Source organism: Tubulanus polymorphus, chromosome 1, assembly GCF_964204645.1.
Source record: "Tubulanus polymorphus chromosome 1, tnTubPoly1.2, whole genome shotgun sequence".
Lineage (NCBI taxonomy): Eukaryota > Metazoa > Nemertea > Palaeonemertea > Tubulaniformes > Tubulanidae > Tubulanus > Tubulanus polymorphus.
Genome location: NC_134025.1, coordinates 22,511,198 through 22,537,452, shown reverse-complemented (window position 1 = coordinate 22,537,452; position 26,255 = coordinate 22,511,198). Strand labels below are relative to the sequence as shown.

The window sequence follows — 26,255 nt, the reverse complement described above, 5'->3', positions numbered from 1 at the left end:
AATACCGGGGCCTAACGGCGCGACGATGACGGCCGCATCGGCGAACAACGTGACGAAGGATGATTTATTTATCGACCAGAATGGCGTTCGGCAACACGCCGCCGTCGCCTGCCATAATGACGGCATCGTCAGCCAGGGAGAGGGACTGGATAAACTTGATAAGATGCCAGGTAAGAGGTGATAAGATTACGTTCAGATTATATCGCAGTTGCATATTCATTTGCTACTATGTATACGGTATATATAGATATATATATATACAGGGGAGGGTGCAGGGGTGTACACTCTCCCCCCTAAGTATCAAGTTGCCCAGAGATTTTTCAGCTAAAGGAAATTAACTGATACCTGAAAAAGTCAAAATTCATAAGCTTTCTCTGTATATTTTCCGATTAGCTTTTTTTCGGGGGGGGGGGTGCCTTTCTAATTAGGCCTATGATATGACCTATTTTGGGGTGCACCACTCCCTGATTCGGATCCTAGATATTGTATGTTTTCTCGAAATCAATCGAAGCACATTGCTGGTTCCCATTCGGGAAATCATAAACCAGCGCGCGCGACTGATGATGATGCAGTTTCTAGAACGTTTTTGTTTACTCAAAATTGGCCGTATTTCTTTATACGTAATTTCCATTAGCGTGCGCGCGGCGTGGATATTTCTCCCATACAGTATCATACCAGTGATTGTATTCTTCTCTTGTCTATGCGCATTGCTTTTTATGAATAGATTATAATTTTCACTTAGCCTATATCGATCGAGGGAGGGGATGTTATTAATCATCGGAGCCGTATGTCTAATACGTGTGAGACTATTGTGAAATACAGACAATAACGCCCCGAACTTGTTCATCCTATTTACGAATGAATAGGCTGATGTAAGCTATTGCTTTCAGGGGCGGATTTAGGGGGTGGTGTCGGGGGTCGGACCCCTGTCTTCCCATTGAGGTTGCCCTTTTTGTCAATTCATAGATTGTTAAAACCCGCAAATTTGATGCCCATCCTTTCAGAAATTGCCTTTTCCTTTCTTCTGGACCTCTGCCTTCCAATTTTCCTAGATCCACCCCTGGCTTGTTTGCACCTTACGAGATCGATTAACCGTAGAATAATTCATAATTAATTAGCGCGTAAACTTCGACGCCAGGATCTCGATACACGGCAGCGGCTGCGGCGTCTCACGTGCCAAAGAGTTAAAGCTCTCCGGCCGGATTAACCTTATGTCTCGTGATCGGATAGACTTTTTAAGCATAGGATCGGCATATTAAGCGCGATTTGATCGGAGAAAAATCGATTTGTATTTTAATGAGAATGTTGTTCAGTCACTTAATACATCGACAACTGCCGCATAGAACTAATCGCAATACGAATCGGGTTCTTGAAATATTGAAGGCTTTTTGTATACATTTGATGTAGGATATATTATTATCTTTCTCTTCTTTGACGGGATTATACTCGGACATTGATCCATCTGCTTATATCTACCGAAGCAGATGGTAATGTGCTTTAAAATATTCTCTCAATATTTTCTCATTTCGGTTGTCATATATATATATATATATATATATATATATGTAATTATGTTCTCACTTTGTCGTTGTAGATTATCTAAGTAATAAACACACTCCGGTGAAACGACATTACTCCACCGGCGACATGCTACTGAGCCATATAGACTACGAGGTGGATGCCAGTATGAAAGCCGACGTGCCTCGTCGGCCGAAATCGGAAGGGTGCTACGAGCGTTTCTCGCCGAAACGAACGCTAAGTTTCGGGGTAAGTTTACTGAGCAAACGACGAATTGCGTCGTCGGTTAGTATTCGAGTGAAATGAACCGGGGGCCAGTTTTTTATAGACTGGTATCAACTTTAACTCGGGGCTAACTCAATTCATCATTTTCAATTGAATTAACCCGGCCCCGGGTTAAAGTTAATACCAGTCTATGAAACTGAGCCCTGGGGTTTTTGTGCCGGTAAGTGTAGTTTGCAACAGAGGACTGTAATACAGATGACGTATCCCAATGACTTACAACATACAGTGTTCTCCATATGCTGGCATTTTAAAAAGGCTCATTCTTTTGTTAAGTGTATGACATCGTGGCTGCTGAAGGAGTAGGGCTTTCGATCCCCCCAAAAATACAGAAAATGTATTGTCAATTCAAAGCAATTATCAGCATCGATGGAATACTAAATCCACTCCGGTAGGGCAGCAGATATTTCATAATGGGTGGATGATTTTCAGAGAGATGGATGTGAAAAGAAAGGGGGTGGCTGCTCCCTCTAAAACCTGTTGTGGAGAACACTGCACATTGTAAATTGAATTGGTTATAAAAATTGAGATTAAAAAAAGGAGATGACTTTAGAATTGTGATCCAATGTGACTGTATATCCTGAAGCTAGAATACTATCAACGTTAGTGGGTGGAAAATATGGCGTTTCACCAAAATGAAAATTAGGGTTTCAGGGTAAGTGTCGATGGTGACTAATTACGTGGCTATCTGAAATCGAATTTCATCAGTGAATAGAATGTATCGTAACTTTTTAAAGCTTTGCGGCAAGTTAAATATCGAAAAGCGTGTGCCTATGCTGGGTATCCTAAATAGGAGGCCGACAGTCGGTAGGAAAAAATATGACATTTTTATGAATTAATGGATTTTTACCAATGCAATCATTTAACGACGACGATGACAACTTATACAAGATCATTGCAATGCGGTAGCAAGTAACTGTTAGTCGACATCTGGTATGTGAAATCATCCCCACGAGAGCCATCAATTCAAATTAAGCTATTCGCTGATGTTGAACATCGCGGAAATGGCCGCGGCCAATTTTTCAATTAGTCGCATCGTCGAATGAATGGTATTTATTAACAATAAATGAATTTTTTGTGCATTCGATGTCCACCAACCAGCGGCGGATATATATTTTCGACTGTCTGAATCAGGAAATTTGCTCGGAAGTTAATAGATGATATATATAAGCTCAGGCAGCTGAATGGTGAGCAAGGCATCTCGGCATCTCGACAGTTTCTTTGACCAGATTTAACTTAACCTGTGATCAATCACGGAGGTGGTAGTTCTATCAACTATTGTCAACAATTATTACCAACTATTTTTCACCTCTGTAGTGTAAGTAGTTCTATCAACCTTAACTGAATTGCCTTATGGTTAAATTACCCTAAGGTTGAATTGAACTGTTAGTAGATTTAGCTAAAAACTGCTGTCTTAAAGTTAAAACCGGTCTGGAAGGTTAACTTATAACGTGAGTGGATGATGCTAAGAGAGGTGTCACAAGCTCGTATAAAAATCTTATAGGAATTGAGATGGACGCTTTAGACAAGGCACTATCATGAGATTGATATTTGCGAGCATTTTGCACCGAGGCGAACATCAATTTTGGATTTTTTCCGTTGTTGTTGCATATAAACCATTTGCATATCATCATCATCGCGGCGTAGTCAACTAGTTGAGAGAGAAAGAATTGTCCGATTTAAACGATGATACTCGAGAATACGCCGGAAACTCGTTTGCTACATCTGCAACGCTCTTAAAGTCTTAAACATATATCGGGTTAAGTATGATCGTGAGCATTATTGAGACTGGCAATAGAATAAATGTATCTGCGCTTCGTTTCATTCCTGTCTGAGATAATCGTCTGACAAAGAGCGACTCGTTCATGTCACTGGTATTAAAACTACTTTAGAGTCGGTTGAAAAGGGTGTTGTATGTATGTTACCGGTTGGCATCATGTAGCTGATATTGCGAGGTGTAATGCATACCGAATAGCGCGCACGCTCCGTACGTTACTTAACTGTTTTCCCGGAATTATGTTTCGGAAGTGTATATGTCAAAGTTGTTGTTGCTGTTGTCGTCGTTGTCACAGAAAAAAGGTAAGATGAGCAGTCGATGATGAATTGAAATTCCAAAAATTGAAATTGAAGAGAAATTTCGTTTCAATCAACTTGTTTTACTAGAATAAGAAAGTCGATAGAAGCTGATATCTTACAGAGAGATTTCTATTCAAATGATAATCATGGGTTTTATATTCAGTGGTGTATTATTTTCTTCTTAACAAGAACTTTCGTGTTTGCCATAATATGTATTGGTACATGAAACTTTGTATATTAAAATTTTTCCATTATTTCTCGTATAAGCCATGAACATAGGAGTCCTACTGTTCATACCTGATATCATGTCTGATACTGTGATTCCGAAAGGCTGTGTCCATTTTCACTTGTTGAACGCAGTTGGTGTACTTTTTATTTTCATTTTCAGTTTTTTCAAAGGGTAATTCTTCCATTTGAAATCGAGTTCTTTTTTCAGCCCTAATTCTCGAAGTAAAACTTTCCTAGATTATTTTTTGTTTTCGCAATTCTACTTTCAGGGAGATTCTCCGTTTGGGAAAGCAAATGCCTATCAGAAATTAGAGCAGCTCGGCGAAGGCTCATATGCCACGGTGTATAAAGGTCGTAGCAAGTATGTATATTGATTTAATGTCCATACAACGTTATCGAGGTTGGCCATAAAAGATGAACAGTTGGCTTTTTCTCGCCAGAGGTGTCCTCGAGCATCTGTATATACGCTCTTTGACAGCACGTCCTGCATTTCCTTCTTCATTCGCCTTTGAGGTGTTATCATGTTGAACTGAGAGCCTGTAGGCCTACTAGCTTTCGCAGTTCTTTAGTTTGAAGTCGAACTGTCAAGTTAACCTTTCAAAACTTGGTCTTAATCGGATTAGACTCTAGTAGAGAATCGACTCTTCAACGGTTTATTCTATCTTAGAACCTTTTCTCATTGTCATTTAGGGATTACGGTACCTGCTACTTCATAGGAAAGCCTTCTTATTCCCTTGATTGTTATTATTACACATTTTACCTCCTGTTTCAAAGATTCTATTACTAAGTGTACTTTACTCTAAAACGAGACAAAAACATTCTATCAATATTCAGACATGAATTATCTACGGTATTAGTTCTGCAACCAAATTTTTGCAAATCACTCGAAAGTTGCTGTTAAACTCTGTAAATTTGGCTGTACCTGCCATTGTGGTGAATCGTGGTATGTTCTTGCCTTTATGGATAGATAGTAGCACTTGATTTGGTCTGCATTCATGGGGTAGGGCCTCTTGGAAGTTCTAAGCATAGCAAAAAATGTCGCTGTGTTATTCAAGAGATAGCTAAAAATTGAAACTGCCAAATTTGTGCATTTTATAGCTATAAATTTGCCGTGTGGTGTAAAAAAAAATCGTAAATTTGGCGGTAAATGATTGTCCACCATGACTGTGGTGAATTGTGGCCTGTGCTTACCAGATAGATGGCAGCATCAATAGAATCCTGTAATTATAGGGTGGCCTTTGGACTATGATTCAGAAAAATCAATTTGATAAGGATTTATTGCTCCCAATTAAAGAATTTAATGCAGAAGACCCATTACCGCTGCTTTGCAACTCTATATTTGATCTGTTCTCTCTCATGTTACGAATTCCAGTGATACAACAAAGGACGTGAATTGATAAAATTGACCTTGAAATCTTTTGTGCTGACAAATGTTAGAAATTGTCACATTTCATATCGGGAACTTGTTACATACACATTTGCATATTCCAGCTTGAATAACAAAATCGTTGCTTTGAAAGAAATTCGATTGCAAGAAGAAGAAGGTACCCCATTTACAGCTATTAGAGAAGGTAAAGCCTTAGTGGAATGTCATTGGAGTGACACAGTGAAACATAACTTGGATATTTTTTATGTTGGGCATGATCATAGCCAAGTTTTATGAGAGGGGTCTGATACTGTACATTTACATTTAATTAGGATATGTACAACGTTGTTAAACTAGGGTCCCTACTCCTTGATTCCTTGACTCCTTGATTCCTTAAAAACTCCTAAATAGAAAATGCTTTTAAAGGTACTCGTTTAATTCGAGCAAAATGGCCAAAACTCCTTTAAGACTCCTTCAATTTTGGGAAATAAGCAATTAGGAATTTTTGTCTAGTTTGTATTTGTAAAGTAAACTATGCTTAAATCGGTACAATTGCCGATTTAGGAGGAGTCTACAGTAATAAGGATATGGAAGTGATACAGACACTTCCTCAAAATGTTAAATTTTCACCTTTAAAACTCCTTACATCTAGATTGGCAATATATGTACATCTGGTATAATCCATAAATCAAATTTCAATTTTATTTGCTGTAATTGCTATAGATGTCTGGATTTTTCTTTTCAGCATCGCTATTGAAGGGCCTGAAACACGCGAACATTGTTACTTTACATGACATCATACATACCAGAGAAACATTGACATTTGTTTTTGAATTTGTAGTATGTATATTTCAAATTCATTTTAATCTATTTCATCAACTCGTACATCTATTATTACATATATATTTTGTATACCTGTATAACAAACTAATGATTGCTACATTGTTATATAAAGTTTAAGGAGGGCTTTTAGAGAATTTTTGAACGCATAACTAACTAGTATTATCCTTCTCTTACTTTCAGCATACTGATCTCAGTCAATACCTAGAAAAACATACTGGTGGTTTAGTTCCATACAATGTAAAGGTAAGAGATATTTATCAATGATATCGTCGAATTACCCATTTTGTAGCTTGATATTCGTTGATGAAGTAAATAGGACGGCCACTGACCAGAAAAATCTGGAAAACTCGGAATCAGAATATCTTGAAAAAATTCAGGGAATTTGACAATTTTTGCTAAAAACCTGGAAATCTCAGGGAATTTGGATGCGATATTGACCACGGATTTCTTTATCACTATATGATTCATAAAGAATGAATAAATTCTGATATTTCAAATCAATAATTCTTCAGATTCACTCATTGTGTCATAACATAGAAAAATCAGGGAATTCGTAAATTGACGGAAAGTGGCCACCCTGTTATTAGAATGGTTGAGATTTCTTCAAATGGCATTTGTTAGATGATTTAAGTAACTTGTCTTTTTTCAGTTATTTCTCTTTCAATTACTTCGAGGGTTAGCGTACTGCCATCAAAGAAGGATATTACATAGGTACCATATTTTATGAATACAAAATGCTGAAAGTTCTACTACTACATGCATATCTTAGACCCTATTGAAAAATGCATTTCTGTTCCCATATCTAGTTTATATCTTTATTTTCTCAGGGATTTAAAACCTCAAAATCTTTTGATAAGTGAAATAGGTGAATTGAAGCTGGCTGACTTTGGTAGGTTTGAAAGGCATAGAATTGTATTGAACTTGTGAAAATGTCTACAAAATTTCTCTCATCAATCATTAACCTGATTTGAAAATTTATTTCCATATCTTTCAAAGGTCTTGCGCGAGCAAAATCTGTACCTAGCCATACGTACAGCCATGAAGTGGTAACGTTATGGTATCGACCTCCAGATGTATTACTAGGATCTACGGATTATTCTACCTCACTGGATATGTGGTACGTTCAGACGTAGACCCACTATTAGGGTACAGATTAACCCTTTCAGTGCTGACTAATCAATACCCTATAGTGCTGGAGATAATTTGAAAATTTTGAAAAATTCCACCCCAGTGTGTTGTAGTGCCACACCACTTTAATGTGTCTACACCACAATGCGGTATATCGTTATTTACTAATATTTCACTATGTTTGACAGGTGCTGCCATCTTTCAATAGAGATAAAAACTAATTACTAATTACATCAATATACCGCATTGCGGTGTACTAGCAAAATCCATCACCGATTCATACACCGCGCTGCGGTGTAGACGCACTGAAAGGGTTAACAGTTTCAGGGCATCTACACCGCAGTACGGTGTATGAATCAGTGTTTGACTTTGCTAGTACCCCGCATCGCGGTGTTTTGATGTTATTAGTGATTAGTTTTATCTCTAATGAAAGATGGCAGCACCTGTCAAACATAGTGAAATATTAGTAACGAACAATGCACTGAACTGCGAAGTGACATGATATAGCAATATGCTCGTTATTTAACACAGCGGGGTGAAATTTTTGAGATTTTGAGATTATCTCCAGCATTTTTGAGTATTGATTAGTCAGCAATGAAAAGTTTAAATGGAGGATCTGAGCGCTTAGTACCCTCCTGATTACTCTGTCCAATATAAACCGCCTACAGTATATTCTTCACACAATAATCTTTTTTAGGGGTGTTGGTTGTATTTTCACGGAGATGATCTCGGGCGTAGCGACATTTCCAGGCATGAAAGACGCCATTGATCAACTCGATCGTATTTGGCGTGTGCTCGGAATGCCGACCGAGGAAACGTGGGAAGGTGTTAGTCAATATCCAAACTATAGTCGAGGTATATAAGTTGAAATATATGGTACTTTCTCTTCTGAAATAGATTATTTCAATTTTCATTTTGAATTTCAGATAAATTTACTCGTTATAGAAAGCAACGACTTACTGATGTCATTCCAAAACTTCATGAGATTCCCTATGCAGAGTTGCTAGCTAATGATTTACTTCAGGTAAATTCTATAGATATCCGTACAGAATAAAGTGCCAGGCAGGGAACATGAATCACATTCAGTTGAAAGGGCTAGTGCCAAGTAAAGGTTTAAGTAAAATAGCCCACTGGACAAGAGCCCCCTTCTTTTGTAGCCCAATTGGGACTTAAGTTCTTGTTACTCTTTCAGCTTCAACCAGACAAGCGGATATCTGCCCTAGATGCAATGGCTCACAGCTACTTCAAGGATCTTCCGCAAAAAGTATTCGATATTCCAGATGGTAAGTTTTTGATATTTAATCGATTCAACCAATTTTAGTGAGTTTCCTCTAAGTGATGACATGTTTTTTGTTGCTGTTTTTTTTTAGTCGCCTCTATATATAACATTCCTGGGATAAATCTGAAAATGGAAGGTTGCCATACATCGCATTCACATTTACATGTACATTATTCCTCAAAGTCGCGATCTTCAAAGCACAAAGTGTAGCACCACATAACCTTAAGTACTACTTATGGATGAATGTGAGTTGATAGCCATCTTTCAAGAGGATTTACAGTCATCTCATACCCGAGTCAACTCCAACCCAGGTCAACTCACCCTTCTTAAGTCTTTTAAGTCTTAATGTACCTAACTATACTCAACTGTTATCCTGTTTCTAGATATTTCATGTAGCATCTTGTTCGTATTAACAAAAATAAGAAAATTTTAACCATTATCAGAAGAAAGGTTTTTTCACATATGTCAAAAATATCATCTATCGCATTGTTATACATGTATCTGATGTTGTTAATGGAAAGCTCATGTTTTTGCTTTGATATCAAACTGGAATCCTGGCCTTGATACAAAACTTATACAGGAAAAATAAGTATTTAAGTAGGGGAAGGGAACACAGCTTGTCAAAATGCAGGGAGTTGTCTGCAATAGGTTAGAGTTGACCCGGATACAAGTTGACCTGCTAACCTTCAAGAGACATTGTTTTTGATATGCTTAAACATTGTCGGTATAATCTTACCTTTCCATTGCAGATGTATTGAATTTCATAATTCAAACAGTTACGATATCGGCTGCTCAACAAATACGAAGACAAATCTTTCATAAGAAGCGTAAATGAAGTCACTGATTATTTTCGATACGCATTGATGTCGGCGGTTGAAAATCAAACTAGGCTCGTCTTAATGTGCAATTTCATTTCGTCGTTCGTCATTCCAGATACCTCTTCTCGGTCTAATCATGCTTTAACTCACGCCGCGTCACTCTCCAGTGATTAGGTTGAGACCTACGTGCAAGTTTTTCGTTCGGAAATTTCACCGGTTCGGCATTGTGCCGAGTTGAAATTTCTTTCTCACCGCGCGAGTGATAATCCTTTTGGCTCAGTTGGTATAACAAACAACGTAAGAACATATCAAATCTCACGATCAAATATGTGTATATGAATGTAGCTTCAATGTTCGCCAGTATTCATAATCGTGGTATAGTATATAAGATCGATCAGGGAAACTAGAACTTATACTTGTTTTATAGCTGTGGAACGCGGCACCAGAATTACATGGAAAATGAGTAAGATTGGAAATTGAACCGACTTTTTCACGGCTTCATCGGCTAGCTAACCTGTAAATCTGTGATTAAGTATGTACACTGTAAATGAATGCAGCGTTAAGACATTTTCTAATCTACCACTGATCGTGGTCTCTAAAACCAATTCGTTCTAGAGTCCATGCACTGATGTACATACACACCCCAAGCTATGTATTGAAATTGTGTAAACAATAACATCAATTGATAGCGTTATAACCTTATTCAAAGGCGTGCAGGGTCAGTTAGATCGTTGATGTGAACGTATAAACTAGATGTATAATTTAGTTTCCATGTGTCCGTGGCCCGGATCAGGCCCGGCATTTTGGTCGGGTCATAATCTGGCCCAGGTCAAACAGGCACAAGCCCATTTGGCTTTGAGTAGTTGACCTGAGCCAAAAAGGCCGGAGTGATCACAGCTTATGTTAAGAGCCCGAACCAGATTCTGATCTCAATGATTGGTTTCCTACGATTTAATTTGTATGGTTGGTAAGTCGAATCTTAACCAACAACTATGGAACAGGCTAGTGGTTTGTGGCTAAATATCATCTGAACATTTTTAAGATCGGTTGCTAATAAATAAGTACTTTCATATTCAGTATTTCATGGCCAGAATATATCTATATTTTCTTATATACACTTACTGCACACTAACAGTGTAGAGATTGTTCAGTTTACATGTATCTTCATGTACCCGCGCGCAACAAATGGTACCCAAACAGTACATGGCCAAAATGTTCCTACTTGCTAAAAAGTAGCTAGCTAATAACGCTCTTTTGATAGCGCTGTTTGTATAGCGAAAAGATTGTTAATTCAATCGTTTCTTTTACATGACAGGGTTATGAATCCAAATGAAATAGATTGAATTCTATAAGAGTGTGACATTAACTTTAGAAGCCATTTAATTTTACAAATTCATGGGTTATCAGGGGCGGATCTAGGTTCTGGTTCAGGGAGGGGATCCCCATTATAGGGCACATTGTATAATCAAAAGGGTACCATGAAAGAAAGCTCATCAGAAACATTAACTCATTTTTTTGAATACAGTGAACAAACTTATGAATTTAAACTTCTTAAGGTATCAGTTTGATATTCTTCATTTTCCTGTGAAATTTCAGGGCAACTTGACATTATAGAGGAGGGTCGCACACTCTGGATCCGCCCCTGGTTGATTTCATCAAAATTAGTTTGCGACACTTTACTGATACAACCTGTGACCACAAATATCTATATGTACTTGTATTTGTTAAAATTCATTAGAGAAAATGCATTTTTCACCTATGTCATATGTGACAAAAATGACCGGTACTGTTGTTTATATTTTATATATTTACAAGGTATGTAGATGACTCAATATATAATGTATTACGAATATGACAATAATGTTTCTCATTATGAAATACCGGTATGGGATCACTGCATGTCAATTTTGTGTTAAGTAACGGTGCATAATGTGTGCTCAAAGAGATGAAAGTTATCGATGGTTTATTTTATTTTCATTATATTTTATTCATTTAACTCGTTTTACTCTGTTTCTTATTTATTAACGTGAAACTAATTGTTCGCATAATTTGAATATTGAGTTTAGAGATTATTTAGGGATATTCGCAATTGAAGTTCTGATTCTTAACAAAATAGTTGACGAAACAGACTGATCATGGACTTGAACAGACGCAGTTTGACGCGCGACCTGATTAGATCGTCGTAAGAACAGCAGTAGGTAATCACGTGATCGCTGATCGCCGATTTGTTTGTCTCTTAAGAACACTCCGGTCGACTACGACTTGATCATCGCCGAGTCTTAAAGTCATGTGACGCAACACTCGTTGCTGATTGGCTACCACTTTGAGATCGGTTTTAGAAAATAGAACTTATTCTATCCTTACGATTCGGCTTACGATTGGTCTGCAAGTAATCCATCATGGTTATAAGTACTCTCAAGTCGAAAAGGTTCCGATTCTAAAATTGCAGACTCGCCTCCTTACGGTTTGGTGATCTTATGGGATCTTAGTCGACCTGAGCTTAGCTCTCAGTTAACCGTAGGAAAAGGGAATAAAAAACATACGTATTTTTCGTTCTATTGACAAAGCAAATGAGCCATCTGCTCACACCAGACACACTAGAAAGTATAAAAATTTGATCGATAACTTGCCAAGACAGCTGAAGATCTTCATTGTTTACTACTTCAGTGAGAAGTTTTCTTTGCTCAGCCCTTATTAGGTGAAATATACAGTGGTTATATTGAAGAAATGAGTTTATATAGCTGTTTATTATTTTGTATTATCATTACCTTGCATTTTACCATTTAAAACCTAAAAACACGCTAGTTGTTGATATGGTATTTGTTAGCGGAAATTAGTTGCTAGTCATTTGATTACATCGTAATGTTTAGTCGGAGTTGAACCATGACCTCTGTAAGAGTTTGTATTTATAGGTCCTTTATCGCTTTTTATTAGCAAAAACTTGCATATGACGTCACAAGAATTTTTATTCTTGACCAAGTTTTCCTGTACAAAATTGAGTTTCAGCACCAAAAAGTAAATGATGAGCAAATTTTGACCTTCAGATTTTTGCAAGCTATGTTGATAATGAATTTAGAAAATTCATTGTTATATCTTATTTGTGCATTTGCCAGCCACAATATCAGACAATTTCATCAATTCACCTGACCTGTTTTACAGGTAAGAAAGTTTTTAAATATTTGAATAGCCAAAATGATTTTCTATTTTTGCGACAGGGTCCTTGTTGATTGATATCCAGGAACAAATCAAGAGTAGAATAATCTTGTGACATGCTGGGTGTCCGTATATACAACTGTAGGTCTTTCAGATTTTGTTGAATAGTTGATTTGTAATAATATAATTATTTGTATAATGCCTTGCCTAGTATTTCACAATAATCAATATTGCCAGGTGATCTTTTATTCAATACCTAGCTATCTATATTCGGTTTTACATAAGTTTTTTCAGGGAAACTCTCATTAAAAAAGTGAGTTGATTTTGAACATCTGAATTAAATGAGTTAGTTTTCAAATTTTAACCCTTTAAAGCCTGGACCACTCTAGAAAACTTATCAAAGGTGAGTGTGTGATGGCATATTTCCCATCACGCGACTTTGATAAATTCCCAAGAACCAGTAAGCTGGGTGGGGACAGAATTTACATTCAGAAGAATGGAATAGGCCCAATTCCCTACCATTTTTACACTTAGATGTTGACTCAAAAAGGTGCTTTGGGCCTTTAAAGAGTTAAACTCAAATCACATTTCAACTCACAACTTCAGAACTGTTTCACCGGTGGCTAGAACCATTTATTGATTTGAGTATTCATCAAACATATCAAAATGTTGAGACTTGTGTCGATTTTATTCAGAAGCTGGAAGAAGATCTGTATCTGTATATATTATCTACGTTTACGTAATGATTGTTATTTCATTAACTATTTTATATTTTAAGTATCATATTATTTTATATCCACAATTCCTCAATATTTTACAGAATATATATTTACAGTAATAGATATATATGTATATTTATATATATATATATATATATATATATATATTACTTCGTTTTGTGAGAGTTTTTTTCTTTTAGTCCTTTTTAACAAAATGGCTTATTGATATGTATGTTATAATGATTGTTTGTACAGAATACGAATGATATGTTTCGAAGTTTATTACGAATTTTGATGTTTTACGATGAAAAAAGGCAATAAGTATCGCAAATCCTATTTGTTATAACCTCCTACCTGCATCCAACTGAGATGATTTCCTATCTTCGTCAATCTCTTTCTTAGTGGCAAAAAAATTATCAAGAATTATCTACGAAATTATCAAGTTTTTCAATCCCAAAATACAAGAAATTTGGGATTTAACTACGTAGCCGATTTTATTCTAAAGACAAACATTAAGAAATGATGCACTAATCAAGGAAAATATTTTTTTGGTGCCCTGTTTTTAACAATGGTTTATGAATAGGGTTTGCGTGATTTTCTTTTTAATTTCTCGCTCAAATAACATAATATTGAATACTTGTTTTTGCATGATGGCAACAGTTTAAATTTTAGTTGTTGCAGACTAGCTCAATTTCGCGTTTCGGGAAATTACCGGGTCACGCTCAATTTTGTGTAGTGGTGCTTTGTAGAAGCTAAATGGTTTTTTTAAATGATATCTTGGCATTTTCGGGAAAGAATAGAATGCACGCATGCTGGAAGAGGTAGGGTCTAACAACAATACATAGAGGTCGGCACTGTATGTATTGGATGTACATTGATCTGTAATGCGTATATTGATAAAATCCAATTTTGTATTTCTATTTAAAAAAGATAAACCCATTCTTTTTGGAAGGCATGACCATTTTTTGGAATGATTCACGATGTGGAGGTTTCCAGTTACCAAGCGCCATTTTGAGGGGGCAGTCCCACATCGTCGGATAGATTTTAATAACATTTTTTTATTTCTATTTGCTGATGGAGTTAGTTTCATTCCATGAAAAAACGAAAAAAACTCCATGAGAACATAGAAATTGTCACCTTTCTAACGATGTATAGCTTTAATTTTTGTGGCAAAAGGCAGATGGACAACAAATGAATTGTACTAAAGGTTTTACTGTAAAAAATGTCACAAAATCTGTGCAACAATGTGGGACCTGCGGGACCGCTTCAAAATGGCGCCTGCTAACTGGAAACCTCCCTATTTACGGCTATGTAACTCGAGTGCGGGGTCTACAGTAGTGATCCGCGATCATGTTTTTGTATTACTCAGTTACTACTGATTCTGTCCTTAATTGATCGACCAGTTTTTCATGCTCGAATAGAGTATACGACTCTTTGACGAACTTGGCTAAGATAAAAGCATCGGTATACAATTGAAATCAGAAACTTATTTTCGTTTCTTTTGATATTCGAAACCGGTGTGTGTCACACTCGCGAAGTTATAATGAAAATTCCCTCCTTTAATTAGTTTTTTTGTTTGTTATTGAAATATATGTTTTTGCAACTCAGTGGAAGATATGATAATGCGATTAATGTCGAAGCTTTCTAATCTCATGAAACGTGCAACATGAGATCGGCTTGTTGCTGTAAAATAGATCTGTGTGCAATCTCTCTATAACATTCTGTTAACATATCATATCATATCAGACACAATGGTGATAATATGATGATAATGTGAATAAAGTAATATTTATTTATTTATAAGTCTTTCTTTCACATTATACTCCAAAACTCGTTTGCGATTGGAGGAGGTATTTTGGAGCATTTGATCTCTTTGATTGGGAATAAATCGAAGGTCCTCTCTATATGGAGGTATATGGACTAGATTCAAGTCGATCACGGATCAGGCCCCATCCTCCCTTGGCGATTCGAACCCGATGGCATCGCTACACTCGGCCACGGCACGAACCGATTTTTCTTGACAGCAAAAAAGTTGACGAGTTTGGGTTTGAGGCGTACGTGATGACATAAGTCTTGCGCTTGAGCGGAAAGAATGATTCACCTTAGAACAGACGTTCCCCTGGAGAGGTCAAACGACCGCCTAAGTGGTAATTAAATAGACGACTACGAGGGACTACATCATTAATCTTTCGTAGTCGCCAGCGTGATACTCGCTATATTACTGATGCCTGCTCGGGTCTCTTACTGTCGTATAACCATAACAGAATTGCCATCAATCCGCATATACTTCGACAACCCCCTTTGAGAATGGTGTGGAAATTAAGGAAAGAGGCTGATCCCGAAAAAAAAAACATTTCAAGTAATTGATCTTGCCGTCAGCTGTGTCACTGTATAAGCTCTGTCTATAGTTGCAATATACCTACGAGCAATCACCAATTCTCGTGACGTCACAGCTTGTCATTTTGGCCGTCAAGCGAAAGCGGCTATCTGAAGTAAAAAATTCAAGTTCATTTATTTCATAGAAAAGAAGATATAGGCCTACAGAGAATATACATAGTAATAAAAGTCACTATTGACGGCCAATACTGACGGTGAATTACATGCTGCACTGTACCTGCTCTTTGATCCTTGCATTACGATAAGCTTGTTGTACAAGGGCGGATGTGGGATGAAGGTGGTGATGGATCTAGAATTTGAATGGACACTTAACTTGAAAAAGGCAGATTTGGCAATGCGAGGGCCACTAGCCGCAACATTTGGCCAGTGGGGGTTCTGGTGGACCTACACCAAAATGATTTAGCACAAAAAGGAGCTTTTCCAGCCAAAGGGACCTTTTGGGTTGATTTTTCGTCTTTCTAAAGTTTCCTTCGAAAAAAAATCCATACTTTTTGGAGGGCACGTTTGAATTTTGATGGGGTGGACCAATCCCTAATTCCGCCCTGATTATATTCGTGGATGTATAAACTCGATAAGTCAATGGCTTATCATTTTTGTGGAACCCCCACGCATCCAATACAGTGCCCCTGGTTATCTTCATCACCAGGATCGCGGTAATTGTTAGTTCGGTATAAATAGCAATGAGATATTCGAGCATGTTTGATCTGGAATTGTCTCTCTACGTCGACGGCTCCACGATCCAGCGACGCCTGAAGCGCATTCATTCTACGCGACATAACCTAATCACGAATGCTTCTTTCGGTTTTCACTGTGCATCGCCACGAGGGACTAATATTCATTTTGTTGATCGTACGGAAAGATTCAGACCTGTTGATTGCATTTCGATCAATTCCCGCATCCCGTCAATCAAATCGTCGAAGCGCAGTCACGTTTAGATGTGCTTGCCGGTCGCTTCAGAGCTCGTTGAATGTAGATCGAATCTGAAAATCCATTAAGCCGATGTTTGCAAAGCTGTTGTACGTAGGATTTTATTTTTTTGTCCACGTTTGCAAATGTTTTGGTCAACTTGGGAACTTGGGATCACCTGGAAGATGTCACGACAACTGACCGACATTCCCACTGTCGATCGCTATTATATGGAATGTAGGCAATCCCCCTGTTAAAATCCCCCCCCCCCCCCCGATTCAGTTTTCTATCAAACTAGAGTAAAAACTAGATAGGCTAATAAGTTTTACAACAATATCAATGCATCATACCATATTTATACATTTTGGAATTTCTACCTTGTGGGATATTTATCGGGGGCCGGATTATAACCTGCTACCCATGTATCGCTGCAGTTATAACCCGATAAGTAATAATGACTTGTCACAGTAAAATCATAGATGAAAAATCGATGTAGTATCCATATCACTCGGAAGCACGCAATGGACGGGTAATTTGGCATCTCAGATACCGGTACTGAGTTAGTTTCATAAATCATATTAACTTTCGGTCTGAAAATGATTTAGTTTTAATTTTGTAGTAGCCATTGACAGTCGGGGTTTAGAGTCAGTGGGATACCGAACCCGACGGGCTACTGACAATCAGTTGGCAATAGGCCGGGATTTGTGATCGCTTCTTGAAAACGTGAGAATTTTCAGTCATACCCGGTCTAATTTGTTTTTTGATGATATGGAAAATGAACGAATAGACTCTATTGAAATATTGGGCTGGCTGCCCGTGACTGGCGAAGCCGGGGCGCGCCGGCCGGCGTCCTCGTCGGAACCGCTGGCACGTAGGCCTTAGTGTTGCCAACAATGATAAGGTGACTAATTAAGTAGGGACATCATTAATCAAGTAGACAAATTAGGGAATGAATACATGATTACAATGAACAATTGGTCATCGTTAATCTATTCGTCGCCGGCCGTTGTCCGACTACCGCATTCCGAATTGATACACTGGCACGTGAGGGATTGGTAAAAACATTCAATGGATGACACGTGGTTAGTTGTTCGGGGAGGAAAACCGAAACAGCTTCGTGTTTACGATCGATGACTCAATTATAACGGACCAATGAACGGCCCGGTTTCCCGTTAATTGGCAAGTGCGCGAGCGACGGTTTCGAGAGAACGGTTGAACGCCGCGCGTTGGTGGGGATCCGAAAACCACGGTCAGGCAGTATTTTTCTTCGTTCACAAAGGCAGCCATGATGATGATGATGGCAGAGAGCGAAGTGTGAAGTCTTCCCCGCTGCTGCTTATGTTGCTGGTTTCTCTCTGGACAAGTTTTTTACGTTAGATTTTAACAGACACTAAACAGGCTTTTATCAGATACGATTCAAGCAAGAAGGTATCTTATGGAATATCGTCGCCGTTGTTGTGGTTAACGCAGATTTTGAGAAGATGACTATCGAAGTTTTTGGACGCGATTTCTTGTCGGCTCGTGGTGGTGCTGCTGGAGGAGGTGCAAATAAAATGTGGTTCGTAGCTTGTATTTTCGTGTTCTTTTTAATACAAAACGGACGTTCGTCTCAACAATCTCAATACAGCACCGAATACACTGACCCCGGTTTGACGATAAGCCACGGCAAATGCGAGCCGATTACTGTTCCGTTGTGCAAAGATATCCAATACAATCAAACGATCATGCCGAATTTACTAAATCACCAAACTCAAGACGACGCCGGACTCGAAGTGCATCAGTTCTTTCCACTCGTCAAAGTTCGTTGCAGCCCGCATTTGAAATTTTTCCTCTGCGCTATTTATATACCGGTTTGTACGGTGTTGGAAGAGGCGATTCCGCCGTGTAGGACTCTGTGTATACAGGCGCGAAACGGCTGCGAAAGCCTCATGAATAAGTTCGGATTTCAATGGCCGACCAGTCTGGATTGCGCGAGTTTTCCGAGCAAGGGATTATGCGTCGGCGAAAACGAAACGGTCGAGCCGACGATCGGACCAGATAAAGGCGTCGACCCGAACCAAGGAGGCGGTCGCGATAACTCCGGGCGACACCGTTTCGAATGCCCGGTGAAGTACCGCGTGCCCCCGGAATATTCGTACAAATTACAAGTCGGCAATCACGTCGAGAAAGATTGCGGCGCGCCGTGCGACGACATGTTCTTCAGCGATCCGAGTTTGAAGTTCTTCGCGTGGTTGTGGATCGGTGTCTGGTCGATATTGTGCGTGTTGTCGACGTTGTTCACCGTGTTGACGTTCCTGATCGACATGGGCCGGTTTCGCTATCCCGAACGACCGATCATCTTCCTGTCCGGCTGCTACTGCATCGTCGCGATCGCGTACATCGTCGGATTTATCATACGCGACAGCGTTTCGTGCCGCGATTTCCCGACCGCGGGCGCGAACTCGACGGCGAACCTACCGAAAATAATCGTACAAGGCACGAAGGAAGAAGGCTGCACGATTTTGTTCATGATGCTCTATTTCTTCAGTATGGCCAGTTCGATTTGGTGGGTGATCCTCACGTTGACCTGGTTCCTCGCCGCTGGTATGAAATGGGGCCACGAGGCGATCGAGGCGAATTCTCAATACTTTCACCTGGCGTCGTGGGCCGTGCCGGCGATATTGACGATTGCGTTGCTCGCGATGGGCAAGGTCGACGGCGACAGCGTCAGCGGCGTCTGTTTCACCGGCATATCGGACACGAACACGCTGCTCGGGTTCGTGCTGGTGCCGTTAGTCGTGTTTCTGGTCATCGGGTCGTGCTTCCTGTTCGCCGGGTTCGTGTCGCTGTTCCGCATACGCACGATCATGAAAAGTGACGGCACGAAGACGGACAAGTTGGAAAAGCTGATGGTGCGCATCGGCATATTTTCAGTATTGTACATCGCGCCGGCCGTGATCATCGTCGCGTATTATGTGTACGAACTACATTCGCACGACCGGTGGATGGTCGAGTGGCACCATCGCATGTGCGGCAAACATGTCATACCGTGTCCAAAAATATACAGCCGAGACCAGCTGGCGAAGCCGGACTTCACGTTCGCGATGATCAAGTACCTGATGACGTTGATCGTCGGCATCACGTCCGGGTTCTGGATCTGGTCGGGCAAAACGATTAACTCATGGAAACGTTTCTATTGTCGAATATTCATCGGACGCAAAGAGGAGGCGGTCGTGTGAGAAAACCTTTAAGGCGTAGGCTTTTTCCGCGAGCCGCAATGTGTCCGCGTAAAAAAATCATGTAAGTATCTAGCGCGGATAGGTCTCGGTTTGCTATCTATCTCTATAGGTAGCTTTAGTAGCTCTTCATGATTACCGTGCACCATCTGGAGTTTACAAAGTCTTTACACGCAGCGGTTGACTAAGATTAGCCATATATCAAGCGTTCAATGCTCTCTTTATAGTTGTTTAAAATCTATCGAGGCAACGGGCGGCGATGATGAATCATCATCAATGAAATGGATAAAACGTGTGTACTGTTGTATACGGCGGCTCGCATAATGCGCTGTAAATTATGATACGGTTTTTATCATATAGACTACGATGACGCGTGCGTTCTAAGATTATTAGAATAATAGACTAATACTTTTTATTACGCCTTTGCGTCTTTGGTTTTTATATTCTCTCACGATGAGATCAGATTTTTAATCGAATCGCTAAATCTAAGTCAATGAATATCATTGTATTTTATTTCCACCATGTGTTCGCGTGTTTCTACTTGCATAATTTGGCTAAATTGCTTTGAATTACTCAAAACTTTGTTAAAACTAACTTCAGGCCATACGCAGCCTTAATTTTGGATGGGTGCGAATTTAGATGAAGCGGAACTCATTAGACCGCCTAACTGGCAATAGCATGCGCCTTGCGGGGTGTTTGGGGGTCCTCCCTCAAAAAATTTTTGAAAATTTGAAGCCTTTTAGATACTACATGTTAATGATTATTTAATATCAACAATGTCTCTGAAACATTAACGTGATAGTTTTTCTTTGTCAAAAAAAAGCGGAACTCATGATCTTGCGGGAGGTGGGTTCGCAAAACCGACGTACCCCTCTCCTCCCCCTGGGTACGGGCCCGAACTCTAGGTGAACAGAGAATCTGTTTGTTTCAACTGATAGTTAGGATTTAGCTGGAGTAGGCCTAAGGAAATCATTGGGATTTTTGTATGGGACAAAATTTATTATTTCGTTAATTTCATCTTAGGTTTTCGACTTGAAATGTCGTTCCGCTATATTTCAGTTCGATAAGTTTAGTTGTCACTTGAATTCTATGACCTGTTATCCTAATCACTGATTTATGACCCTCTCTCGTAGGACGTGGTGGTGTGTGTAAATCTTGGCAGCTATAGCGTATAAATAACTACCATGGGGCATCCTAGGTACTACGGTGAAACAAACAATAGAAATTGACAGGTCCCGATAACGAACACACGATATGTGCCACCTCGAACTGTGCACATCCTGATAAACTCTCGAGTGTTTTAACAAACATTCTTAGCTCTGTAACCTTATTTGGGCGGATCAGTTACGAACTAATTCGCCTACATTGATCAGATAAATTCCTCGGCGCTAGTTCATTTAAATGTCAGTTTATACTATCGGATTCGTTTCATTCAGCATCCGAAATGCTGTTGTTGTAAATAAAAGTGTGAATGACGAAGAGTACGTTCAGTAGTTTTCAGGGGTGCTTTGAAGGGCAAACTGACTGAGAAGCATTATATATATATATATATATATATATATATATATATATATATATATATATATATATATATATATATATATATATATATATATATATATATATATATATATATATATATTATATCCGTGCAGCCAAGTGGAAAATTTTGAAATTTCAGTGCATTTTCATACGATTTCTAGGCACTTGAGGGACATATAAGATAACATTAGCCGGATCTTACACCGCATACTGCTGTCTTATTAGTTGCGGGTGGTAAAAGTGCCCTGAAAAATATATAACCATTGTATTTTCGAAAGGGTACGCGAAAATTGCGACAGGAGCACGTGCTGCTTGTGCTCGCATGTGGATCCGTTTCAGCTCACACTAGACCAACTTCTAGAAGACCAGAGTTGGTCTAGTGTGAGCTGCTGCACTTGCGAATTATTTTTAAATGATCAAATTATCATTGTACGGCGTTAAAGCAAATCATTTTACAGCGGTAATTCGATTCATTCTGATCTGAATATGGTAGGCAAGGTTTATTTTTTAGATAAAAGGCTATCTCGTCCAATTGCCCGCTGATAGGTAACCTTCATTGAAATGTAAGCGTTTTCTCAATGAGAGCCGTACGCCGATCCATACGTCTGTTTCGTCATTTCCCATGGCGTGCATATACGACAAGTCTTCTTGACTGCTATCAATACTACTACTGGTTCAGGAAATATGTGAATCTTTGAATATAATTATGTTTGCATTGTGCGCATTCAGACGGGTGTCAGTGTTTCCGTTAAATGCGACAGTTATTTCGACGGGTTATTTCACCCTATGCGGAGAAGGGTTTTTTTTTGTATTACTTTCGGTTGGTACATAACAGGGCTGCATATAGACCTATAGATATTCGATAAATTGCAAGTGTAGGGTTCGGTAGATATTGGAAAAATTTGAAGCTTTTTGTAAAGAATTTTATGATAGTTATCGCTATTATATTATAAAATATATATTATAAAAATATAACTTGACTGTGAACTGTGACTGAAACCCATGATATAGGTGCAGGGAAACAGGAGACAGAATCATGTTTCCGAACATTTCCCTGTGTCTTGTTGGTTTATGAGAAGTGATTCGGGAAACAATGTTTTTTTTTTTAGATCAAACATATATCTGTGTTTCCCCGCATCATGGTTTTTGTTCAGTAATTGTTGTAAAAACTGTTAGAAATATGGCTTAACTTTTTTTCGAGAGATAGAAATTCGCCCCGAGTTTCTTCTAGACTGAGCTTCGAAACTCTCCCCGCGGGGTTTTATACTTAGTAAAAAGACTCGGCCAGTATTCAGTTCAACGTTCCATTCTCTCTCTTTCTCGGGAAGAAGGGAGTGAATAAAAATACGCCTGCGAGGAATTTCATTCTCGCTGAGGATAAAACGCCTATTCAACTACGGGCATAGTTGCTCAGTTCACCGTACAGCACTGATCTACTGGATAAACATGATTATAAATGCTTTTAAGTCGCGGCTTTCATGCATTGTTTGGAGAAGCTCAGAGGTATAGGCCGATCATTGAAACGCGTTTCTATGAGGCATGATTACTGTTTGAATGCTCGAACTCAGTGGCCGGATCAGTTTCGGCAGGGCCGGTATTTATACATTAACCAAGGGCCACACAATGCCGCATTAATCCCTTAGTGGTTGCTCTTTATAAGGGTGACATGTTTTGTTTTCTTGTGTGTTGAGAAAAGCTATTCATCGCAGTCACTTTGCTGGGAGGAGAAAAAGAAATGTATACCCGATAATGCTACCACTAGCCAAGCAGAAAATGAACTGTATGAAATAATAATAATAATAATAGTTGTTGTAATAATACAACTATTTGGCAAATGCTCTTCCCAAATTCGTAGAAATTGGAATTTTGTCCCACGATAATTGTAACAGGGTGGTCACTGACCTGGAAAACTAGGGGAATCAGAAAACTCAGGGAATTTGACAAATTCTACTAAAAACCTGGAGAAGTCCAAATTCAAATCATGTTATTGACCACGTGTTTCTTTATCAGTACGTGATTTAAGAAAAGGGAATTTTAACATTTTGAATCTAGAAATTTCTCTTGATTCACTCAGGGTGTGATCACATGGAAAAATCAGGGAAAACTCTAGGATTTTGTAAACAGGCGGAAAGTGGCCACTGTGTGTTAAGAAAATTAGATTTTAGTCGCTGAAAATGTCAGGCTATCCTCGCAAGGTTGTTGCCATGCTAGAAACTATGATGCATTTGTCTTTTGAATCCTTGATTTGCCTGCTTTGGCAAGTGAGGATCCATCAGGTGTGCTAATGTAAGCATAGCTATCAAACGCCCAAAATCAATGATCATGCCACATCCCAGTTAGTTGAGATGAAATGAGCAATTTTTGTTAACTCGCTGAAATGTAGATCAAAATTAATTGAAAGTGAACTTAAACGTCTTGAGATTTCAGTGGTGACATCTGATGTTTGGTCTGCTCCACTTAATATCCATCATCAAAAAGCCTATGTGACTAAAAGAAAAATCCACTTATTCCAACTGCCCGCATTTCAAATTGACTGGTGCTGTTGATTTTTACTCGGCTAACTATATTGTAAACGTTTTTTCAGATTCTGACGAGTGCTTCTTCTATCTGCATCCGATCCGAACTGTGAGAAAAATAAAATAGACGTCCAAAATTCAGCAGTGGTCGATCTACTAGAATGTCACTCGCGTCGACGAATTATGGATTAACCGGGACTCGTGAGGATAAGTTTTCTAAATGTTTTCCGAGGAAAAAAAAACGAACTAATTACTACTTCCATTAACGAAGCGCGGACTACTGCTGCCAGACCACCAACTTCACCACCACGACCACCACCGTAAGCACAAACCATGGATATATACATCAATATTTGCTGAACATTTTTTAATTGGAAAGGATACGCGACGTTTACAGAGGAAAAATCATCCGTCGTGCCGATTCCGATTTCGCGCGGAAGTCTCAATTTCGAATTAGTTTCTTCTACGGAAAGCTGAAAAAACGTCGTTTTATCAGTAAGGACAATATTACATCGTAGTAGAAACTAAGTCGTTCCTAAATCGTTCTTATAATTCGCAGAAACCCGCGAAATTATTAGATAAAACAATATTAGGTGCATATATTTATATATAGATACATAAAAAACACGAAGAAATGATCAGATTAGGTAAATAGATAAATAATAGAAAATTTGTCTCTTGTATAAAATGTATATACGATAATTTAATTCGTGGCGACTGAAAGTGATTTTTTTTTTATATCGCCACTTAAGTCATAAATCTGTATGTACGTATGTGGATGTATGTGCGTGTGTATGTGTGCGTGTATAGAAATATGAGACCATGTATACTTGTTCGTGTTTTAACCTATCCCCTCCCCCCTCCCCCCCAAAAAAAGAAATTAACTGCTGCTATAATGGCTAAAATGATAATTCTTACATGTGTATATAAATATATATATATTCTAGAGTTAATGATTTAAAAGAAAAAATATGTACAGCGCGCGTGTGATGAAACGGAAATTTAGTCGCCAATGAAAACTTATATCCTTCCTTAGATTTATTTCCTAATTGGCCGCGTTGTCACTCTGAAAGTCCGACGAATGGGCGGACGTATTCCGAAAGCGACGAACAGTAATTATCTCCACTGCTTTGTAAGGTAAACCCGAGGTTTACCGCGCATACGACTAATACGGCGTTTATTTCGTATTTATCGGTCGAGATGGCTAAGAAACGCGAATGACCAAGATGCCATCGCCTCGTACTGCTGCTGATAATTGATCCTAATTGAACGGAACGATTATGAGATCAATTATTATTATGATTATTCGCCGTAGTCGGCTGTATAAATATATCGCGCCGCGGCCTGACGCGCGAGAACTGAAAATCACTCTTCCAATCTCTACTATACGACTACTACTCTTCTGAACGAATGCATAATCAATGAGTTCGAATCTCGCGATTATTTTGTCGATTTTATTTTTGTACCGCGTTAAAAAAAAAGGAATTTCAAATGATATGGGTGCTCGACGCTCTAGCGCGTTTTCTACTTACAATCAGAATGGCTTCCCAACTTAAAAACGATATAATCTCTTATTTTCTGAATGATAATAATACCTCATAGATTCTTGGAGATTTACTTAAGAAGGAGTGTCATTGTACCGCGCCATCTTAACGCAATCGCTGCTAGGGCTTTTTACTGATAAAAGTTATTATTACTATTATTATTATGATTTAAGAGTTTTTACTTTTACTCTCATGGACCTCGCGTTTCGTTAAAAGTCGTATTCGTCTCGTAGCGTTCTCCTGCTGTAAAACGAAGACCCGGCGCCCGCGCGTGTTTAATTATTCCCGTTGTGTCGTGTAGTTGAAGTAGATATTTCTTCGGCAACCATGGCAACGAAAAATTATGATGCATGTAGCCTGTGCCGCCAGCGAGGCTGATCCCTCTGTCTCGTATACGGCGTATAGCTTTATAGCGGTGACATCACGAGAATTCGCGATGATGCGCGCGGAGCCGCCGCCGCAAGACTGACTCCGACTGCAGGATATATTCGCCGGTGCCCCGCTGCTGTTATCATTAATAACAATTGAATGTGTGTGTGTGTGAGTCATCGCGTTTTGAGATGCTCTTTAATTTAGGGAAAAAAATTATGTTAAAAGTCTCGCGTTTCCGTCGGAAATGACATCCGCAGATATATATATATATATATATATATATATATATATACCGCGTACGAAACTTTGGGACCCGAGTATTTTATTTCGGGGCTGCCGCGGCCGATTATGAT

At 38.9% G+C, this 26,255-nt stretch overlaps 2 protein-coding genes across 2 annotated transcripts; both read left to right on the top strand.

Annotated features, from left to right (window-relative positions):
* Window positions 1-35: 35 nt before the first annotated feature.
* Window positions 36-9,788, top strand: LOC141903490 (cyclin-dependent kinase 14-like). Its single transcript, XM_074791615.1, has 14 exons — window positions 36-170; window positions 1,595-1,767; window positions 4,374-4,465; window positions 5,596-5,675; window positions 6,216-6,310; window positions 6,494-6,556; window positions 6,963-7,024; window positions 7,141-7,202; window positions 7,310-7,430; window positions 8,139-8,296; window positions 8,368-8,465; window positions 8,634-8,724; window positions 8,812-8,965; window positions 9,470-9,788. Exons 1-13 carry the CDS (start codon window positions 164-166, stop codon window positions 8,928-8,930), a joined length of 1,221 nt encoding a protein of 406 aa, XP_074647716.1. The 5' UTR covers window positions 36-163; the 3' UTR covers window positions 8,931-8,965; window positions 9,470-9,788.
* Window positions 9,789-18,002: 8,214 nt separating this feature from the next.
* LOC141903262 (frizzled-2-like) lies at window positions 18,003-24,324 on the top strand. The gene is made up of 2 exons (XM_074791358.1): window positions 18,003-19,992; window positions 24,055-24,324. The coding sequence occupies exon 1, from the start codon at window positions 18,195-18,197 to the stop codon at window positions 19,929-19,931; it is 1,737 nt and encodes a 578-aa protein (XP_074647459.1). The 5' UTR covers window positions 18,003-18,194; the 3' UTR covers window positions 19,932-19,992; window positions 24,055-24,324.
* The last annotated feature ends 1,931 nt before the right edge of the window (window positions 24,325-26,255 follow it).